This window comes from Athene noctua, chromosome 2, assembly GCF_965140245.1.
Source record: "Athene noctua chromosome 2, bAthNoc1.hap1.1, whole genome shotgun sequence".
Classification (NCBI taxonomy): domain Eukaryota; kingdom Metazoa; phylum Chordata; class Aves; order Strigiformes; family Strigidae; genus Athene; species Athene noctua.
In genome coordinates, this window is record NC_134038.1 from 66,397,090 (window position 1) to 66,416,194 (window position 19,105).

At 43.5% G+C, this 19,105-nt stretch overlaps 1 protein-coding gene across 1 annotated transcript in view; it reads left to right on the plus strand.

Annotated features, from left to right (window-relative positions):
* SCGN (secretagogin, EF-hand calcium binding protein) overlaps positions 1-19,105 on the plus strand; it is a 28,897-nt gene that overhangs the window by 8,079 nt on the left and 1,713 nt on the right. The window contains exons 3-10 of the mRNA XM_074897786.1: positions 5,010-5,102; positions 5,671-5,760; positions 6,652-6,708; positions 7,626-7,703; positions 16,418-16,473; positions 17,955-18,000; positions 18,111-18,170; positions 18,878-18,946. Of these exons, the coding sequence (XP_074753887.1) occupies positions 5,010-5,102; positions 5,671-5,760; positions 6,652-6,708; positions 7,626-7,703; positions 16,418-16,473; positions 17,955-18,000; positions 18,111-18,170; positions 18,878-18,946 (549 nt within the window). The remainder of the gene's footprint in view (positions 1-5,009; positions 5,103-5,670; positions 5,761-6,651; positions 6,709-7,625; positions 7,704-16,417; positions 16,474-17,954; positions 18,001-18,110; positions 18,171-18,877; positions 18,947-19,105) is intronic.

Sequence of the window (19,105 nt, forward strand, 5' to 3'; positions counted from 1 at the left end):
ACTTGAGAAAAATTTGCAAACCTTTGAAACCGGGGAGAGATCTGCTGCTTGAGACAGGCAACACAGTCAAGACAGCATGAAGAAAGCTGTGCTCAGCTACAGCTGTTTACTTGCTGCAAAGCCATTTCCCCATGTCCCAGCTCATAGAGACAAGAGGCACGAATTTGTATTGTCCTATTTGTACAGTTGCTTTCCAGAGCAGAAAGGTGTAATTTTTTTTTTTTATTACTACCCCTGTAATTCATAGCACTTGAATAAATGGAGCGTGAGCCTGAGGCATTTGAAAGCAGAGCATGTTTGGCTTTTAGGCTTTCCTGCTTGTCACAATCTGTAGTTGGGCAGTTAATGATTAAAGGGAAGGAAGGAAAAACAAACTTCCCAGGGAAGCCAGTGGTCATAGCACTTGGTGCAGCACCTGTGTTTCCATGTAAACGCTGTAATTCCCTGCATGCACCTGCCTGGAAGTCTCCCCTTCTTGCTCTCCTACTTCTGCACCTTCTCCTGTCATAAGACGCCCCAATCTGTGAGCCAAGAAAATATCTGTAGGACCCTAAAGGCAGGGAACAAAAAATCAAGTCTCTTGACCAGTGAGCTGACAAGCTTTTACCTTTGGCCTCCTCTCATCAATCTCATCGCAGGGTGGCTGAGGCAGCGAGGGGCCCCCTGTACCCCCCCAGCCTGGCCGGTGCCCTGGTGCAGCCCCTCACTGCCCCAGCATCCCAGCTTGGCACCGACCCCAGTGCCAGGTGAGAGGTGCTCTCTCACACCACTTGCCAGTTGCTGGATCCCTGCCCAGGCCATGTCTGCAGAAACTGCCTCAACTCTAATTTCTTACCTGTGAATAGTTATTTTGTCCCTTTTAGGGATACCTGAATCTTGGCTGTACATACCACCAATACTACTGAAAAAAAATCTGCTTAATATATTTACATGACTGTAACTGGTTGCTATATCCACAAGGCTTTTAAAAATGTTAATAGTCCCCCTATTGCCTTTCTTTATTTCCCTGATGACTGCCTTTTCTTGCTATTTGTCTACCTCCTTTCTTTTGAGCAAATCTTGGAGTCCCATCTGGGGTACCCCCTCCTGAAGCCATCCTAGGGCTCCCAGGATATTGAACCAGTACAAATTATACCAGGGACAACATGTTTGGCTAGTAAGATCCTGCCTTGGCTCCATAAATCCTGGAATATTGCATAGACAGTACTTTTGCCTGAATACTTTTCTCCCTGTTTCTGCAGCATGCTCTTGTCTAGGTGTGTAGATCCTGATGAACCACTCACAAGCTTCCCAATGTCTCTACCTCACTGTAACAATGCCGCAGCCCTCATTTGGAGGCAAAACAATACACAGCCAAAATCTAAAAATGCCACAGAATTGAACTTGCTCCCTAAGCCATCAGAGAGGGATGAGCAGCTCCACCCATCCGCCCCACGGTCCTGACTCTGATCTGCAGCCTGCCTAGGCTGCCCCAATGCGGGCTGCAGACATCCAAAATCAGATTACAGAATCAGCAAATATGGCCGGAATCTGCAATTCATATCCTTGCTTGGACAAGGGGAACAACTCATACCGATTACATGTGAGGGTTTTTTCCAACCTTTTAATTTTTTTTTGAATGGAAAGGCAATCAGAGCAAGCTACTGGTCTGCACCACCAGCAGGTTGATCATGGACATCAGGTCTCCCAACCTTGGTTGCTGCTTGGAAGTGGCATGGCTTGTTCGATCTTTTTTTTTTTTTTTTTTTTTAAACTTCTGGGATTAGGGGTTTTTTGGTAAACATGAAGGTCACCTTTGAAACCTATTGGTCATAAACCAACGTGTATCGTTCTCAGTGTAAAAATTTGTAGTATACAAATAATTTTGCCTTGAGCACACATCTTGGGAAAGCCAGTTTGTGCGGTATTTTTACTTCACTTTTAGGCTTTGGGAGTAAATGTTGGGTTTTGGTAAACCCATTGCCACTTGTGTTTCATAAGTAGAATATTCATTAACAGATTGTCCAGTTTGAAAAAACACTGTAGTGTAACCCCCTGGAGTAAAAGCTGTTTGAGCTGTGTAAAGATTGTAAGTATTTCAGGTATTTGCTTGATGTATCCCATAGTTTAAATCAGTTAAAAATAATTTTTGAAAAGAGTCAGTCCTGTTTTTATGCAGATAACCATGTTCCTGCCACACAAAACTCAATGAAGTGGTGGTTAATAGCTGACACGAAGTTGAGCAATAAGCTTTCTTAACAAATGACTAGTCTGAACTCCACAGTGCACTTTTCAAATATCAGCTATGATTATTGTTTCAGAAATAACTTATCCTACTGGGCATGAAGGAGGATAATTTCAGAGTACTTTACAAGCCTATTGAAGTCAGCAACTGATAGGTTTGTCTAACTCCTGGGAGGTGTCTCAAAGCGTCAAGGTGCCGTCAGAAGGCAATTTAAATAGCACGAGGGCAAGTTAGAATGCCAATGGGGAAAGAAAACTGTATGTGTGTGTGTTCAGTGGTGTGCTGTGTTCCTGGTGCGGGCTCCTGGGGTCCAGCAGTGAGAACCACCTGGGGCAGTGGTGTGGGTGCCCAGCCACACAGCCCACAGGGCTTGCTGGCCACCACTGCAGGGATGGAGTATCCTGCAGCCATGCCCTGGGACCTGCTCAGGGCCAACAGCAGGCCTCAGGAGGGGGACCACCACCTTGGGCACATCCCTGTGGCATTACTGCTGGGTGTTTCATGCCCTAACCAGAAGCTGCCAGCCCTCAGTGTTGTACCCCAAGGATGTGCCCCAGGGGATGCACCCCACCTGCCCTAAAAAGATCCATGTGGGTGCCCATTCCCGCTCCCAGACTCCCAAACTTTCCATCGTCTGGCATACCCTGGTCCTGTGTTACCCTAGATAGTAGAGAGATTAGACTTTTACTTGTTCTAAGCAGAGTTCCCTCCTGGTTATTTTGACTTGATGTTTATAAATCAAAGCAAATTAACTTTCTCCCCTGATTTCAGTGTAGGATCCTCTGCATTGACAGTGCTATTAAAGATTTCTCTATAAGCTCATAACAAGTCTGGGGAGGTGAGTGCTCATGAGCTGATTTGCTCTGAAGTAAGGTGAAAACAAATTAATTTATATAGTAAATGACCACTCATGGTCTCTGCCTATCCATCCACCTATAGATATCTTTTTTCTGTTATTACTAACGGCATATTAAGGCTTTTGGGAAATTCCAGCCACATCTAGACACATGAGGAAAGGTGATGCAAAGGTAGACCTTAGCTTAACAAACCTAGGTGGAAGATATCTCATTTTCTTTTTGCTTACCTCATCTGTGACCTTACATCTCCATCACTGACTGTGGCAGCTGCTGCTGAGCAAAGGCTCTGCAGTGTTACCACTTGCAAGCAGCTGGAAATTGCTATCATCATCTGGCTACTACTGAATGCGGGTATGGCCAAGGACATTTTGCAGTGCGAGGCATCATCAGTTTCCAGTGTGGTGGTTTCAAATACCCATCCCAAGTGAGAACATGAGCTGCAGTTATTGTGTGTGCTCAGAGGTGACAAATCTTACATAGATCTCCTTTTACCCCATGGAACTTTTTTGCAGAACAACACAATTGCTGCTCCAGTTCATGCTTTGCAGAATCACAGCCTAAAGGAGCACATAAGGCAGTGAATTATCCGAGGCCTGGACATGTTACATCCAGGGCATCACACAGAATGTGCGTGCCCACTGTTCACTCTGTCTGGACAAGACAACAGTGTCCTTCCCTAGGAGTGAGGTTTATATTTGCTCAGCCACTGAACAGCCAGGCAGGCTGCACTGAGCTATGCACTGAGTAAATTTGAGAAAGTCACTCATGGTTTTGTGTCATAGAATTAAGAAAGGGATTGTGCAACCTGATGGGCCTGCAATAGTAGCTGAAAGGACAAGAAACTGGGTTGGAAGACCAAGGAAGACACAGCTGTAGTCCTAAGACCACCTGGACATAGAGATGACAAAACATTTGAAAAGCTTTTCTTCAGGGGTTGGGAAGAACTTAATTTATTATCTTGTTAAAAATGCTACAAAGGTAGGCCAAGAACCAGTCTGGGTTATCCTCCTCCCTCCCTCCCTCCCTCCCTCCCCTCCCAGAGAGGGCCACCTCCCATGGGACTGGGAGAGGAGCCAGGACCTGCTCAGTGCGGGTGCAGAGGGTAACATTGGATTTCATTAATTGCTTGGGTAAGATTAACGAGGTGAACTTCCCAGCCCAGCCACAAAGCTCATCTGACTGGAAGCCTTTCCCCAGGGTGGGGAAATTGTACTTTGTGTAGCCCAGTCAGACCAGATACCCTAACAGTTACTGCTAAGAGAAAGATATCATGCCTGATGAACCTAAGCATTGTATTTCACCTGTCACAGCGATGCCTGTCAAAACATATAACCTGACAAGTCCTGAAAACTCACTGCGTCTAAACAGATTATGGGGTTGAGCAGATGCAAAGGGAATGTGAGCTGCTTGAAATTCCATGCTATTAACCCAGAAACACTGACAGGGCTTGGTGCCATGTCTTGAACCAGTTGACAGGCAATAATAAGCAACAATCTTGCTCCACTGACACTTTTCAAGGCTGATCATCTAATGAACTACAGAGATGTAGTTCAAGGATAAGGACACCTTCCTGAAAAGCACAAGTTGAAAATGAGCAGCATGAAAAACGCTGTAACACACACTCACGCAAAACCAAACGCCAGTGGTATAGTGGGAACAGTTGGCTAAAGAAGCAGACATCACTGAAATATTTTGGGGTCTCCAAATACTGGTCTTCCAACAGAAAGCTTAGTTGCTATGAAGCTATTCATAGGGCTTCTTTTCAAAAATTCCATGGTGGTGCGTTTGTGAGCTTTTAGAAACATTATCCCCAACTGTAAGGACACAATGATCCTGGTGGTTATCTGTGAGTGAGGAGAGATTTCCTTCAGGAAACTCTTCTGGTGCCCTCAGCAGTTCTCATGTGCATGTTGTTTTCCCCATGACAGAACACCATCACAGAAGAAAAAGTTCAGAGGATGAAGGAGCAATTCATGTCTACCTACAATGTCACCACAGGTGGACGCTTGCAAATCCAAGAGGTATCTGTTCCCAACCCCAGCCCGGGATTTCTGCTATAGAAGGATGGAGAATTAGGACAGACTTTTTAGTAGGGCCTGTAGTGATAGGACAAGGAGTAGCAATCTTAAACTAAAGGAGCGTAGATTCAGACTAGATATAAGGAAGAAATTTTTTACAATGAGATGGTGAAACACTGGAACAGGATCCCCAGAGAGGTGGTAGATGAGGTCAGGTTGGATGAAGCTTTGAGCAACTTGATCTGGTTGAAGATGTCCCTGTTCATTACAGGGGGAGTGAACTAGATGAACTTTAACGGTCCCTTCCAACCCAAACCATTGTATGATTCTATGATTAGGGCCTATAGCAGACTTGAGATATGTGGAAGATAGAGCCTGGGTGGGGACAAGATGAGTCATGGAGATTAGCCAGATCTCTTAGTTTTTTTCCAAGGCAACAATATGCCCGGTTTATATTTCCCATTCTGGGTCAGCAGCCACCCAAGTTTCTTCTTTTCTTTGCTTTCATGGTTTGGGTTTGTTTTGAGTTTTTTTTTATGTTTTGGGGTTGTTGTTTTTTTTTTTTTTCCAGCTTGCAAACATGATCTTGCCAGATGATGAGAACTTTCTGCTGCTCTTCCGACGGGAAACTCCCTTGGACAACAGTGTGGAATTCATGCGGGTCTGTATCTCCAATTCCACCTTCCCTAGAATATAACGTGGGAAATACATGAGTATTGTGGAAGCAAAACATGTTCTGACCTGTTCAGGTGGAGCAGGTTGTACATTATTTACACCAGCAAAATAGAGACGTGGTAGCTAGGACTGGACCAAGGGCACCCGGAGAGTTCATTAAAGTTCACAAACCCTCTCGGCCACCTATCAGTCATGCCACAAGAGACAAAACCTTATGTAGTACCTAACCACTGATAAATTCAGCTCTGTTGGGAGCTACAGCCAAAGCTGCAGCTCCTCATCTGCAGCACAGCACAGACCAAGAGGGAAGATCAGGCACCATTTTAGCTTGAAGCATTAGCCTGGCTGGGCGTGGAGTGGAAATCTCCATAAACTGGGCCAGCTGAGGAGGACAAGCCCATAAGGTTTCCTTAATCTTGCCCAATCTCCTTCCAGTCTCTGCCCCTAAGTATTCCAGCACAGAATTTCAGTTTTTCCAAGCCTGCTTGCATCTACTTTTATTTCACATCCAAACCCAGGCTTCTGCAGATCAATGGCCAGTTGTGTATGGCTTTGACTTTTACTCAGGGCAATAGATGAAACTGAATGTACAAATTAGGTAAGAAATGCGAAGTGGTTTCTTAGTCCTTTCTTCCTTTCATAGACAGTGTGTCTGCATTAAATATGTAACAGCAGCATGTCACATGTACAGCATCCAAGTAAGAATAAAAGCTATTGTGTTGCAAGTTTATTTGATTTCATCTACAATTAATTAAATATCGGATAATGCAACAGCTTGCTCATTATGGAAGTCCTGATTTGAATCTTTACAATCTATCACCAGAGCAGATGATTAGCTGCACTATTTATGTGGTTGTATCGATCTATCCCCGTGCAGATCTGGCGCAGTTATGATGCTGATAGCAGTGGATTTATTTCATCTGGTGAGCTCAAAGTAAGTTATTCTAACAAGTTTATTTGGGCCTGATCTACAGATCACTGATGTCAACAGGAGCCTTTCCATCATCTTTACCAATTTTCTGCCTTTTTGTGCATTTGGCGAATGGCATTTCTAGGTTGTTCATGGAGAGTTTAAGGACTGTGAACCCTCCAGCCTTCTGGCACAGCTGCAGGGACCCTGCCAGGAGGGAGGATGCTCTGCTGTTGCCCTTGCTGTCCTACTTCCTCCTTGCCTAGTCCCATGACCCCACTTGTTTCAGTGACCCCCAAAGCACTCAAGGAGCCCCTGAGCGCTGCCTCACCTTGGCTTTGCACATGTGCCTCTCCCAACTAAACAGATCCAAAGCCATTCTATTTTATTAATAGGATTTCTTCACAACCTCTTCCTGAGCCTGCAGATTTTGTGAAGACTGATATTTTTTAAAGTTCGGGCCATCAAGGTGGAAACCCATTCAGAAACCATAACACAAAGGCTTTGAGCCAATCAGGCACAGAAGTCCATCCCTGGGCTGCACACCCTGTGCTGATGTCTCAGTGTGTGGCTCCAGCCTGTGCCCCAATAAAGACATGAGGATGCTCAAGTGTTTTGCCAAATGGCAAATACTTTGATTTGAAATCAGTTAGCAACTATTGCAAGATTTATTTTATCTTTTGCTTATTTTGTGACTTAATTATCACTCATTCCAGTATGCCTGCTCTACAGAAATTTGGTTATTTTATAATTTATTTGAAAAAATGTGTTTCGACTAAAAAAATGTGAACTTTATGTGAAATTGAAGACACTAGTACTAATCAGGAACGTGAAATTAGATTCATGTAGTGCTGCTGAATTTGGATTGAATTTCTTACTGTCATTTCTTGAATTTACTGTAAAAATAAAGTTCTTACTTAATTCTTCCTTCCTTACTACAGGATTTCCTGCGAGATCTCTTTTTGCAGCATAACAAGATGGTTGCTGAAGTAAAGCTGGAAGAATATACTGATACCATGGTAAGAAAAAACAGTGGTATTTAGGTTAAAGTACTGCCTAAAAATCTCCTTCAGAGTCAATGTCTATAGGGCCATGAATGCCCTCCTAAGAGGTGTATCTTCTCCAAAGGATCCCTGTAGAAAGCTAGCACATGCTGCTGCTGTTTCTTTTCACTGCACTGGACATCAACTGTGAACAGGTTTCAAATATTTTTGCTTTAAGTTGAACTGTTTCCTATGAGAAAACAGCTCGACTTTGCACCTTAGCAAAATGAGCTCTAAACCCTGTCAAAAAGAGGTGAGGTGCATCCTTCTTCAGGGTATCTTCAGCCTCAGCCAGATCTCCAGTTCCTTCCCTCCCTCCCTCCTAGCAAATCCTTTTGCTCTCAACATGCAGGTATCGGGCTCTCCTGCTCTGCAAAGCCCAGCAAGCCTCGCTGGCTCCCCGCTGCTTCCCTGAAAGACTGGGAAGTTGAAAGCTTCTACTCTTCCCCTGCTTTATCACAATATAGCTTTTATACTGCAATCAGCAACATAATATTTGGTGTAAGTTTAGCATCAGTCACCTGGATTTCAGAGTAACTTATTATATCCAAAAATAAGAAAAGAAAAAAAGAGCTAATTTCTGATGTCATTCTCAAGGATAGCATTTGCCTTTCTCTAGCAGACATTGACCACTGCAATTTTCTAAATGATTTTCAGATGGAATTGCCTTGAATATTGACACAAAATCTGTGTTTGTACCTAAAACCCAGCTTGGTATGCAAGCAAGCAAAGAGCTGCCCACATATTTTGCAATACCATGTTATGTATGAGTGATGCATCTGTGCCTAGAAATGTGACCCTTTTGAGCAAAATGAAAAACTGTACCATTACAGAAGAGTGTAGACTTTTTTTTCATATTTATAGGACAGTGAAAGGAGAGTAATGTGAGGTACAGAAATTATTTTCCAACTGGCAGAGCTTGAAAATAATAAAACCCCAGAAGCTACAGCTAGAACAAAAATCTTTCTGGTAACATTTACAGGTAGCAAATAGCTTTTATGCTGCTCCATTAAGGTTTCCATCCCCAGTGGCTAATCTCTGATCAGGTGCCGCTGATCAGAGGCAGTCTGAAGCTTGTAGACATTGGGCGGTTCATTTCCTCCAACTCCTTTCTCTTTCCCATAATTTCCCAAGAAAGACCTGAGTTTTCCACTGTCCCAATGCAGCTACATACCAATGCAGCCTGGGGCTGGCACCCTCAGAAGGTCTGGTTTCTTTTTTATAGATTGGCTTTGTATCTTTGGAGAGGCAGGTTAGTCTCTATGTTACAGGATAAGATTTGATCTGGGAGAAGGGATGCTTTGTATATCTGGGGAAATCTATGAGGACAAAAGTTTGCAAAGCTGTAATGCCAAAAGAGTCAGAAGTGTTAATGGTTGTTAGAAAATGAGGATATGGCAGATGAGGCAAATTTCCTTGCAATTCTTTGCTATAAACTGAAGATCAAGGGTATTTACAAACACACCTGATCCCAAGAGCTAAGGCAGGGTCTGAAATTACAACACATGTAATCTTACCCTGTGATATCTTGTAGTAAAATAGAGGATCTGGATTCAGTTCGTCACGGCAAAGCATCCACATCGACAGAAGTGGCTGACCATGTCTACTTAGAGCTAACTAGTACCTGTCTCTGACCTCCTACACTCAGCTTGGCTTTTGCAATATCAGCACCAGATACACTTCACAAAATGATTGCATGGGAACTTATCTGAAGTGAGAGGCCAAAATTACAGGAGATAAGAAAGATTTAGTCTTACTAAATCATTTACTAAATTAAAAAGGGAGAAGTGAGTCAAGGAGCCAAGAGCAAAGGCCAAGAGTCAAGGCCCAGGGCAGTAATTGCTCTTTGTTCTCTCTCTCTCTCTCTCTCTGCTTTCCACATAGAGTGGGGAGCTGTGGAAGTGGAGTCCTGGTGGGACTCTGCCACCATGACCACTGTATGGGAAAACAGGAGGACAGTGGCCCTTACATTTCATTTCTGAGGCTTTCACAGACTTTATGTTGTATCTTTAGCAACCAACAGCCCAAATCCTTTACTGCAGAATGGAAATATTTATATTTCTCCCCCCTATTACTTTGCTCCCACCTCTTTATCTGTTTAGAACACAAGGTCTTCAGGACAAGGACCTGTTTCTGCTGCACACAGCTACAGGGTCTCTCTGGCTGGCCCATCTATCCAGTTCAGGGCTTTTAAGTGCCATTGTAATAACATTCAGTTGAAATAAGTTGTGTCCCAAGGAGCTGTAAACCCATCTGTCTCCACAAGAATTTACAGATCTCTTTTCTGTACATCCACAGCCGTCTGCAGACATCTTAAGCAGCTACTGACATACTGAGTGGACCCCAGAGCCTTCTGGAGATAGGGATCAGGAGATAGGAAGGGGAAAAGACAGAAACTATAGTTGCCAGCCCAGTTGTGAGAAAAAAAAAAAGAAAAAAAGATAATTTATTATTCTGTGCTGGGTATTTGCAGATTTATCTTGTGAGAAGTGTGAGCAGATATCACATCAACCAGAGCATGCTAAATATTTGCCACTTACTTATGCTGCTATGAATGATCTTACAACACATTTTTAAAAAAGCTGGGAAGAGGGAGAAAATATTTCTTTTGGAAGAGATTGGTTGTCCTCAGAAAGGAACATCACTTTATCAGGTTGCTTAGAAGTAATTTCTTAAGAGGCTATTCTGTTCCCTTGTGACCTTGACATCCTCTCTTCAGAGAACACTGATATAGATCAGGGATTTGATGAACAAGTGATGAACCCCTGGAAAGAAAACAGGTAGTGAATGTGTTGGCATTGCAAGAGCCTTGTGAGTCTGCTAAATCAAATCTTAAAAAGCACTAAAGTCACTGGGGAAGGACACAAAAGAATATTGGAATTCTCAAGACTCTTCATAGAGGAATTAAAGTAGCAACTCTGTGCTGAGGAAGCCCCTTTGCAGGAACAGTTCTTGTTATTTTTCGTAACTTCTTATATATATGTGGGTATTAATATTCATTAAGTGGGTATTAATATTTATTTACATGTACTCACTTCCATGAGAATATATATAGTCGTGTGCAGTTCTGAATCCTTGAAAACAGTTGGTAGGTCTGTCGCCTTCCCATGGGTATAGTCTGAGAGCTGCTGGCAGGGAGCAGGCTCTTGGAGGCTGAAGCCAAGCCTTGTATTGCTCTGCTATTGTAGTGCTAGTTTAACTGTGTTAATGAAATCTCTTATGACCACCAAAGAAATGGTGTAATAATGGAAAGACAAATATTTATTGTATTGACCAAAGCCTTAAACAGAGTTCGTTATTTTTGTTAACACACTGAACAAACTTCCCAAAGCTTTAGAAATATGATAGGTGTGGAGTGTAGCCTAAAAGACTGGTTGCCTAGAGGAGCAGTCTTTGTACATCCCTTCTCCTGGTAGTGGTCCATGCTGGCTTCCCTCCCAGGCAGTTCCATCAGGATGCTGTGACCCCCAGGAGGCTGCATCTCCAGTGATGCACTGGCACTGCAGCCAACCACATCTCCTAACCCCAGCCACCATTATGGGAGCGCCCCCCGCCCCCAGAGAGCTTCCTCCTGAAATATTAACCCTTTGGGTGGGTGCGAGTCCTCTTGTTACTTTGCTTTGTGTGATAAAGCATGGACACACACTGCTGATGAACACAACAGAGGGAAATGTGCCTCCTATGTCCCTTCTAGACTTAATCCTGGCAGTGCTGTCACCTTCAGTTTTGCACCACACTTGCAGTGGCATAAACTAGGAGAAGCAGAAAATCCCATTTAAGCTCAAACTTCATTTCTAAAGATCAAAACCAACAGAACTCAGAAGCCTGCAGGCTTTTGAAAACCCCAGCGGATAATGCCTTGGTCTTTCAGGAACCCAAACACTCTTAGAAATCCTGCACTAAAAAGCTTGTCTAGATTACACAGGCAATATGGTCAGGCTGAGCTTTTGTCCTGGGGGTAACTTGCTGGCCACAAGGCCCTCCTGTCACTCTGCAAAAGCTTTTATGCCCCCATTCTTCCCTCAGGAAAGAAACCATAGACAGTCTTGCAGCTCAGGCACGTGCTTGTCTTTACACACCCTCAATAACTTTTGTATTCACTGGCCTATTTATTTTCTTGCAGTTGTCAGGTGTAGATGCCTCCAATATATATATTTGTGAGAGTCAGAGGTCAGGCAAAGAGCTGACTCTCTGTGTCCCACCTGAGGGATAATACACTTTATTACACACAGAAAACCAGAACCAGAGAAGGTTTAAAAGCAGGATTTAGTGAGTCTGCTAATCACATAACTGGTTTTTTTGGTTGTTTACTTTCTTCCTATCTCAGTCACAGAAGATAATTCAGATTTATAATCTTATATTGCTCTTCAAAGCATGTGTGTTTATCATATCAGGATGTTTCAGTGGCCTTCTTTACAACACCAGACTGGGAAAGCAGAGAGATTTGCTTTGCTGAATTCAAAGCCAATGGCAATTTTGGTTTTGCACTTAAAGAAACAAGATGTAAAAACTCTTATTTTGCAAGCCCAGCTCTTAATTATGCTCTGTCTACCTCAGAGTGCATGGACTACATTCAAACAAACAGAAATAAGACTTCCCTGGTGCACTGCCGTGAACATGTCCGTGAATTAATTTGTGCAAACACTTTAAAACATGGGGTAGTTTGACAGTAAAATAAAAGCATCATTTTATAAAGCATACTGCTATATGTTACAAAGCTTTTAGTTAAAATGGAGCACTATTTAAACATACCAGACCTTATCCTTAACCACATTGAGATGGTTCATATCAGCCTGGCAGCATAAATATACCTTGGAAGAGTGTAAACTGAAAATCCATCAAGTTTAACATATCAAGATGGTGTATAGAGGCAAAAGTTTAAATTAGAAACAATCTCATATTGATTTCTAATATCTGCTTCTCCCATGATGTACACTTTATCACATGGGGTGGGTACCCTCTGTCATTCTTTGTGTACTTATGTACACAATTAGCAGATCACATCAAACACTCGCATGCTTGAAATTTAAAAGTTTAATTAAAACCCAAGATTGCTATGTAGTGGGTATGCATGAGCTCCGGTTGTCCAGATAACAGGATTAGGTCTATCTTGTTAGCTGTGGTACCTCAACTAATTCAGTGAACACTACATCATCTTCCCTACATGTTTTTCATCTTTCATGGAGAAGTCACTGGAAAAGAATTAGCTCAGCCTAGCTCTTCCAGCCAGACTTTTATTTTCTCTCTGTTCACTGGTGTGGACAATCAAAGTATTGCATACGTTTGAAAATTTTATTCAGGATTCTTGTTTCAGAAAACCAATTTGAAAATACATAGATTCTTGATATTGCAAAAGCCAAGCTGAGTGAAGGAGATCAGAGAGGGGTACTAGTTAGCTCTAAGTAGACATGGTCAGCCACTGAAAATGTAATGTTAAGCTTAAAAATAGGGCGCAGATGAAGCAAATTGGCTGGGAATGGTGCTTTTCATTAGGTGTTGCACAAAGGAAAGTATTATCTCTGCAGTTAAATGTATTTTAATGGAGTCGGTGCTACTGTTGGAATATTGAAAAGGCTTCAGAAATGGATAGAGTTGAAAACCACTGGCTCAGAAAATTGATAATGAAGCAGAAAGACTTTCACATCTAAACCATCACCTTTAATCTAGCCTGTTTCGTTAAGAGAGCACAAAGCAGTTCAGCCTCCCTTGTCTCTTTGTGACTTCTGACACCATGAAAACATGCTGCACCTACAAAGTAGAGCAAATGCAGGTCAGACAGGAGGCCCAAAGTCCAAAGACAAGAATAACTACACTAGGAATTTTGTTTATTTGTTCTGTGGAATAGGAGATGAGACTTGAGATGCTTCACTGAAAAAGAAGCTCATGGCTTGTGTCTGACAGGCTTATGTGAAATGAAAAATGGGCCTAAGTCTGCCTCTTGCATTGGGAACCACCAGGTCTGTCCTGGCTGCAGAAGCTGCCACCACAGTCAGCATTTATAGGTGAGCTTGTACAGAGGTCAGAACCTTGTGGTCGCAGAGTTGAACTTCTCCCAAAAGCTGTGTGTTTGGTTTCCTGAGCGGCTCTGAATCTGAATTCTCGGCTGAAATGCTGGCTTTTAGCCTCAAGAGAGTACTTCTGAGACAAACAAATAGTGGGAGAAAAAAAACCCCACCACTTTCAGGAACTCAGAACTCTGTAGAAGAATCTAGGTGAAGTTCAAAGAGTTCAAGGGAGGTAAGTTTTAGTATGTTTTGGTAAGGATATTATACCTTTGTGTGAAGAAAAGCCTAATGCCTTCATCCGGAGCTGCTCTGCCACAGGCAGTGGAGTCCCTGAGAGCTTCTCCCCATGCTTCCCACCAAACATTGTCCTCTGTGTGACACTTTATGGTGACTTCCTACAGACCATGTGGGTAACTAATGCTCCTCAGTGGCCTAAACAGAGGGATTTAGAGCAACACTTTCAAAAGCACTTAAGTGACTGTAGAGCCTAGGGTTTATGGTATTCCCACCACCCAAATGCTGGTACTTTCTCTAGCTGGCTAAGTAGGGGTTGTCCTCCATAAGCTTCCTTTACAGAGCATTTTTCAGAGTAATAGTGTAAGCTGGATGTTGTAAAGCCACCGGCGGTGGAGAGTCTGTAAAAGTGAAATAGTAAGGGTACCTCCCTCTCTGCTCACACAACAAACAAAACCACGCTAGGCTCTGATGTCCCATTTGAAGAGAGGCTTTTAAAATCTTATCTGGGATTACTTTTTTTCTAGAAGGAACATTAACGATTTTCTATTGCCTGCAGAATAACTCCTTTATCAGCCAAGGACTGAAAGCTCAGGTTTGTCTCTCTGATGGCAGCAGGAGGTTGTTGTTGCAAGGACATTTCTCTCCTCGGTGGCACCAGTGAAGGCAGCTCCTCCTCCCAACCCTTCCTCTAGCCTTGCCCCGTTGTGGCCCCAGCAGAGATCAGGGAAAAGTTCCATACTGCGGTGGGATAACTGATGAGGCAAAAGGCAAGTTGGAAGAAGTTAGATAAGCTGGAAAGGGACAACCTGGACTGATGCAGCCTGAGAGAAGTCCTCAGGATTGCTTAGTAGCTTTATTCATCTCTCCAGCTCTAGAATGAAGGGAGATTCAGAAGTCTTTCTTCTGTCATTTAGTGGCTCTGTATAGAGCACATGCTTGGCAGAGGCCAATAAGACAGTTAAAGTGTCTTTTCTTTGCGCCACTGAGTACCCACATGGCTCTCAGGATGTCATTTTTCTAAAGATGTCAATACGGGCCTTCAATCATTCATAGGAGTTTTATACCGACTTTCAGCAGGCTGAAAAGTGAGCCCATAAGGAGTGCTCTTCAAAAATCCCATCCAAGCCTCAGTAGTGTAAGACACGCAGAATAATTAATGGAATAAAATTACAGAATCTTAATCTAAACCCAGTACATTAAAGAGTTACTATAGATTCCCTGCCCTCAGCATAGCTGCCTTCCCTTGAGCAAGGAGCAGGGCGGGGGCAGCACTGACAAAACAGGCAAGGTCTCCCTGAGAAATGGCAACTCTCTGGATACTACCTTTCCTCATGCAAGTGTGAGGCTTTGCCCCAGTTTTGCTGCTGGGAAATGCTCAGGACCTGCTGCTGGCTCCCATGTGTTCAGGCTGCAACATAGCAGACGATTCTCTCCCTCTAAGCTTCCTGAGATGGGGACTGGTATGGGCCATCTTCAGCAAGGTTGCAATTACATCAGATTTGTAGTGACCAGGTTACCTATAACCACTAAATATGCAAATGAGATTTATCAAGATTTATCTTTTCTTTTTTTTTTTAAATTTATTAATGCATTTTCCATTACTGAGTATCTGACAAAGAATGGCACCCAACTTAGTAAAATATCAATCTTTACCTCCTACAGTGTGGAATACACTTTTTCCAGAACATTGAGCCATGAGTTTTTCAGGTTTGCAACCCATTAAATATCTCCCTCCCTTTCCCTGTAACAGACTCTTTTTGTGCCTTGCAGAGAAACACAGTACCAAATACAATAAATAAATAATTAATTTATGGTGTTGATTTATTGAAAAGATCTTATTAAGGAAAACGTAATAGTAAGGAAAGGATAAGTCTTGTATTCACACAGATTAACCTCTTGACATTGGCAGCCTGAACCTTCTTCCAAGTCTTAGCACTTTGTGATGGCAGGCTTTGAGCCAAGGAAAGCCCACTGACTTTAGAGGTGTAAAACTCTGACCTGAATGTCTATCACAAGGTGACGTTTGCACCTCAGCTGCTCGGTAGCCACAGCAACAGTCAAAGATAAGGATGGAGTTGGACTGGAAGTGTTCAGAAGTTCTCTTCCTTTTTCAGCATCTTTTTTCAGGGGCCATGTCAAGACCAGTATTTAGTTTCTTAAGGTGTTTGCTGGAGACCTGTCTTTATCCCTGTGTAAGGTAGAAAGGGAATGGTGCTGGTATTTGACTGCTTGGGTTACTGCTGTCAGAAAGGAGGGGGGGGTTGCTGTGCTCTTGTGACACCCTTGCACTTGGTGCTAGCAGAGGACACCATGCTGCCTGGGGCTTAGGCCAGCACCCTGAGCAAACAGAGGTGAGGGCACAGGGCAGAGCAAGATGTCTGCTGGCTTTTCTGAATGTGTGTTCTCCTCATGACCTATGTATTTTATCTCTGTCTTCTTGATTTTTAGATGAAAATCTTCGACAAAAACAAAGATGGACGGCTGGACCTGAATGACCTGGCAAGGTAGGCTTTAAGAATACTGATGAGGTTTTTCACCTTGCAATGGCAGATCCAAGCAAGGTGATCTCCCTCTGGGGACATGCATTTGAATCCTACCTCCTTTCAAATTAAATCAGGTACTCTGATGTAGGTATCTCAGGTCTCTAACACATGGTCCCCATCATGATAATCCAAGAACCTAGAGCTGGTGACAGTGAGCAATGTCAGAACCTATTTTTATATCACCAGCACACTCTGGCATGATCTGTGCTACCTCTGCAATGCTCCTCAGGTGATGATGAAACAGCCAGTGGCACCATTTCTCCAAAAGAAGGATGACAATCCCCTCAGCAGGGTCACAGATGTACATTTATTTCACATCATTGTGAACAGCGAGGATTGCAAAGAATTTTTGCTGCTTGTTTGAGGAATAAAAATGCCACTGCAAAGGAGTTTGCCAATGACAGCAAGAAAGGATTTGGAGAGCCAAGGTGAAGATGCTTATGAATGAAGCTGAGGACTCAGTGGTGGGCCTCTGTCTCTTTTCTGTCCTTGATACCTCAGAGGCTTTTGCATGATTTTCACTGCATACAGATAGAGAATATGCCTCAGTCTGTAAATGTTTCTGCAGTGACCGAACAGGACTTTAAATGTGCAGGTACAGTCTTAGAACACCAGTCTGGGGGATGAGAGGGGAGAGGTGCTGGTTTGCCACTGTTATTTTCTGCTTGGGATCACAACGAATGCCAGCGCAAATAACTGCAATGCATCTGGCAGTTCCATTTGAACACTGAATATATGAAGAAAAACAGGCAGAATGAAGAAAGGGGTTGCTGTTCCATTTTCCCCTTAAATACGGTTCCCTATTGCCCCCTTGCCCCAGAGCAGCTGAGGCTCCCCTCTGATCTGAGTAGATTTCTCTCACCCCAAACCCCTCTGTGTGCAGACACAGCTCAGCCCAGTGTTGTGGGCTCTAAAAACCGCAGGGTTAGCAGAGCCGCTGGAGAGAGAAAAGCTTTTATCAGTGCTGTGAGGGGCTTTGGGAGGGGAAAGGAGAGAAATCTGGCCAGTCTTGGTGCACAGACCAGTATTACTTTGTCCTTTACTTTTACAACCTCCAATTCTCCCTCCAACAGAGAGTGATAAATTACTCTTTCCTTGAACGCAGCACAGCAATCCATTTACAAGGAATGATTGCCTGGTAGCTCTTGCTTCGGAGACTGACAACCTCTATTGCACTGGACCACCAGAAATACTCTGGGAGAAGCAATGGTGCTAAGAAACACCTCTGCAGTGAACCGAAGGACACCCTCCATTCCCCATCAGACAGGGAAGGCAGGGCAATGTGTTCCTGTATCAGTCCTCCATAAATAACCCTGCAAGCAATTTTCTTTTTTAAAGGCCTGTAATCTAAAATCTCTTTGCTTCACGAATCAGAAGAGTTCAGAATAGTTTGTGTGCAGATGATAAAGCAGAAAGACTGTAATTTAAATCTCTCCATTCAGGATTCTGGCGCTCCAGGAAAATTTCCTTCTTCAGTTTAAAATGGATGTAAGTAGTGCTATTTTTTGATGCGTTGACCTCACCTCTCTCTGCTAAGATAGCCTGGGCCCAAACTTGAATCTTTTTCTTTTTCATTTGTTTGTCCTCCCCACATGCAGGCTTGCAGCACAGAAGAGAGAAGGAGAGATTTTGAGAAGATATTTGCACACTACGATGTTGTGAGTCCTTGAGGCCGTTCCCTTGTGGTCTGTGACACAGATTTAGCATACACTACTCAGACTTCTTCCTTGTGGGTGCTGTGGGGGGTCACTCAGGAACTGCAGCTCTGCCCATGACCATTGGCCAGGGGCGTCCAGTTGCCAGGCTGGAGGGTAAGGTGGGGACAGAGTGGTGCGATGCTCAGAGACCTCATGACAAAGGATCCGTTTTGACTTTCTCCATTGCCATGACCAGTGCAGCTGCATTAGCAGTATCTCCCTGCAGGAGACGCAAGGGATGTAGAGGACATGGTAGCTTTAGATCTTGCAGTCTCTGGCAGTTTGGGACCTGCATCACCACCACCTTGAAAAATAAAGCCCCTTCCAGTATTGAACGAAGGGTCATTTAGGGAGTCTGGTCCAGGACAGACATGACCACCTAACTGCCTGTTAGAAATGAGCAATTCAGTGCCACTTTTGACAGTCACACAACTCCTCAGGATGGTGGCCAGCAAGCCTCACAAAATGGTGGAAGACATTGAGCAGCCTGGTCTAGTGGAAGGTGTCCCTGCCCATGGAGCTAGATGGACTTTAAGGTCCCTTCCAACCCAAACCATCCTATGACTCTATGATCTTTATGCTGTAAAGCTTGGTGACCAGGTGGACTTACTGACAATTGTAGTGTTTTTGACTCACTGGAGCATTTTGATGTTTATTCCATCTTTCAGAGTAAAACAGGAGCACTTGAAGGCCCAGAAGTAGATGGGTTTGTCAAAGACATGATGGAACTGGTCAAGGTAGCTTCGTGATTCTTTCTATTTGTTCATGCCCTATATTTCTGAGAGGAAGGTGCTTGTTTTGGAAAAGTTATGTGAATAGAGAGGCTACTAAGAACATGGAGACAATTTTCAATTTGATCAGCAGCAGAAATCACTGTCACAGTCTCAGCATATACA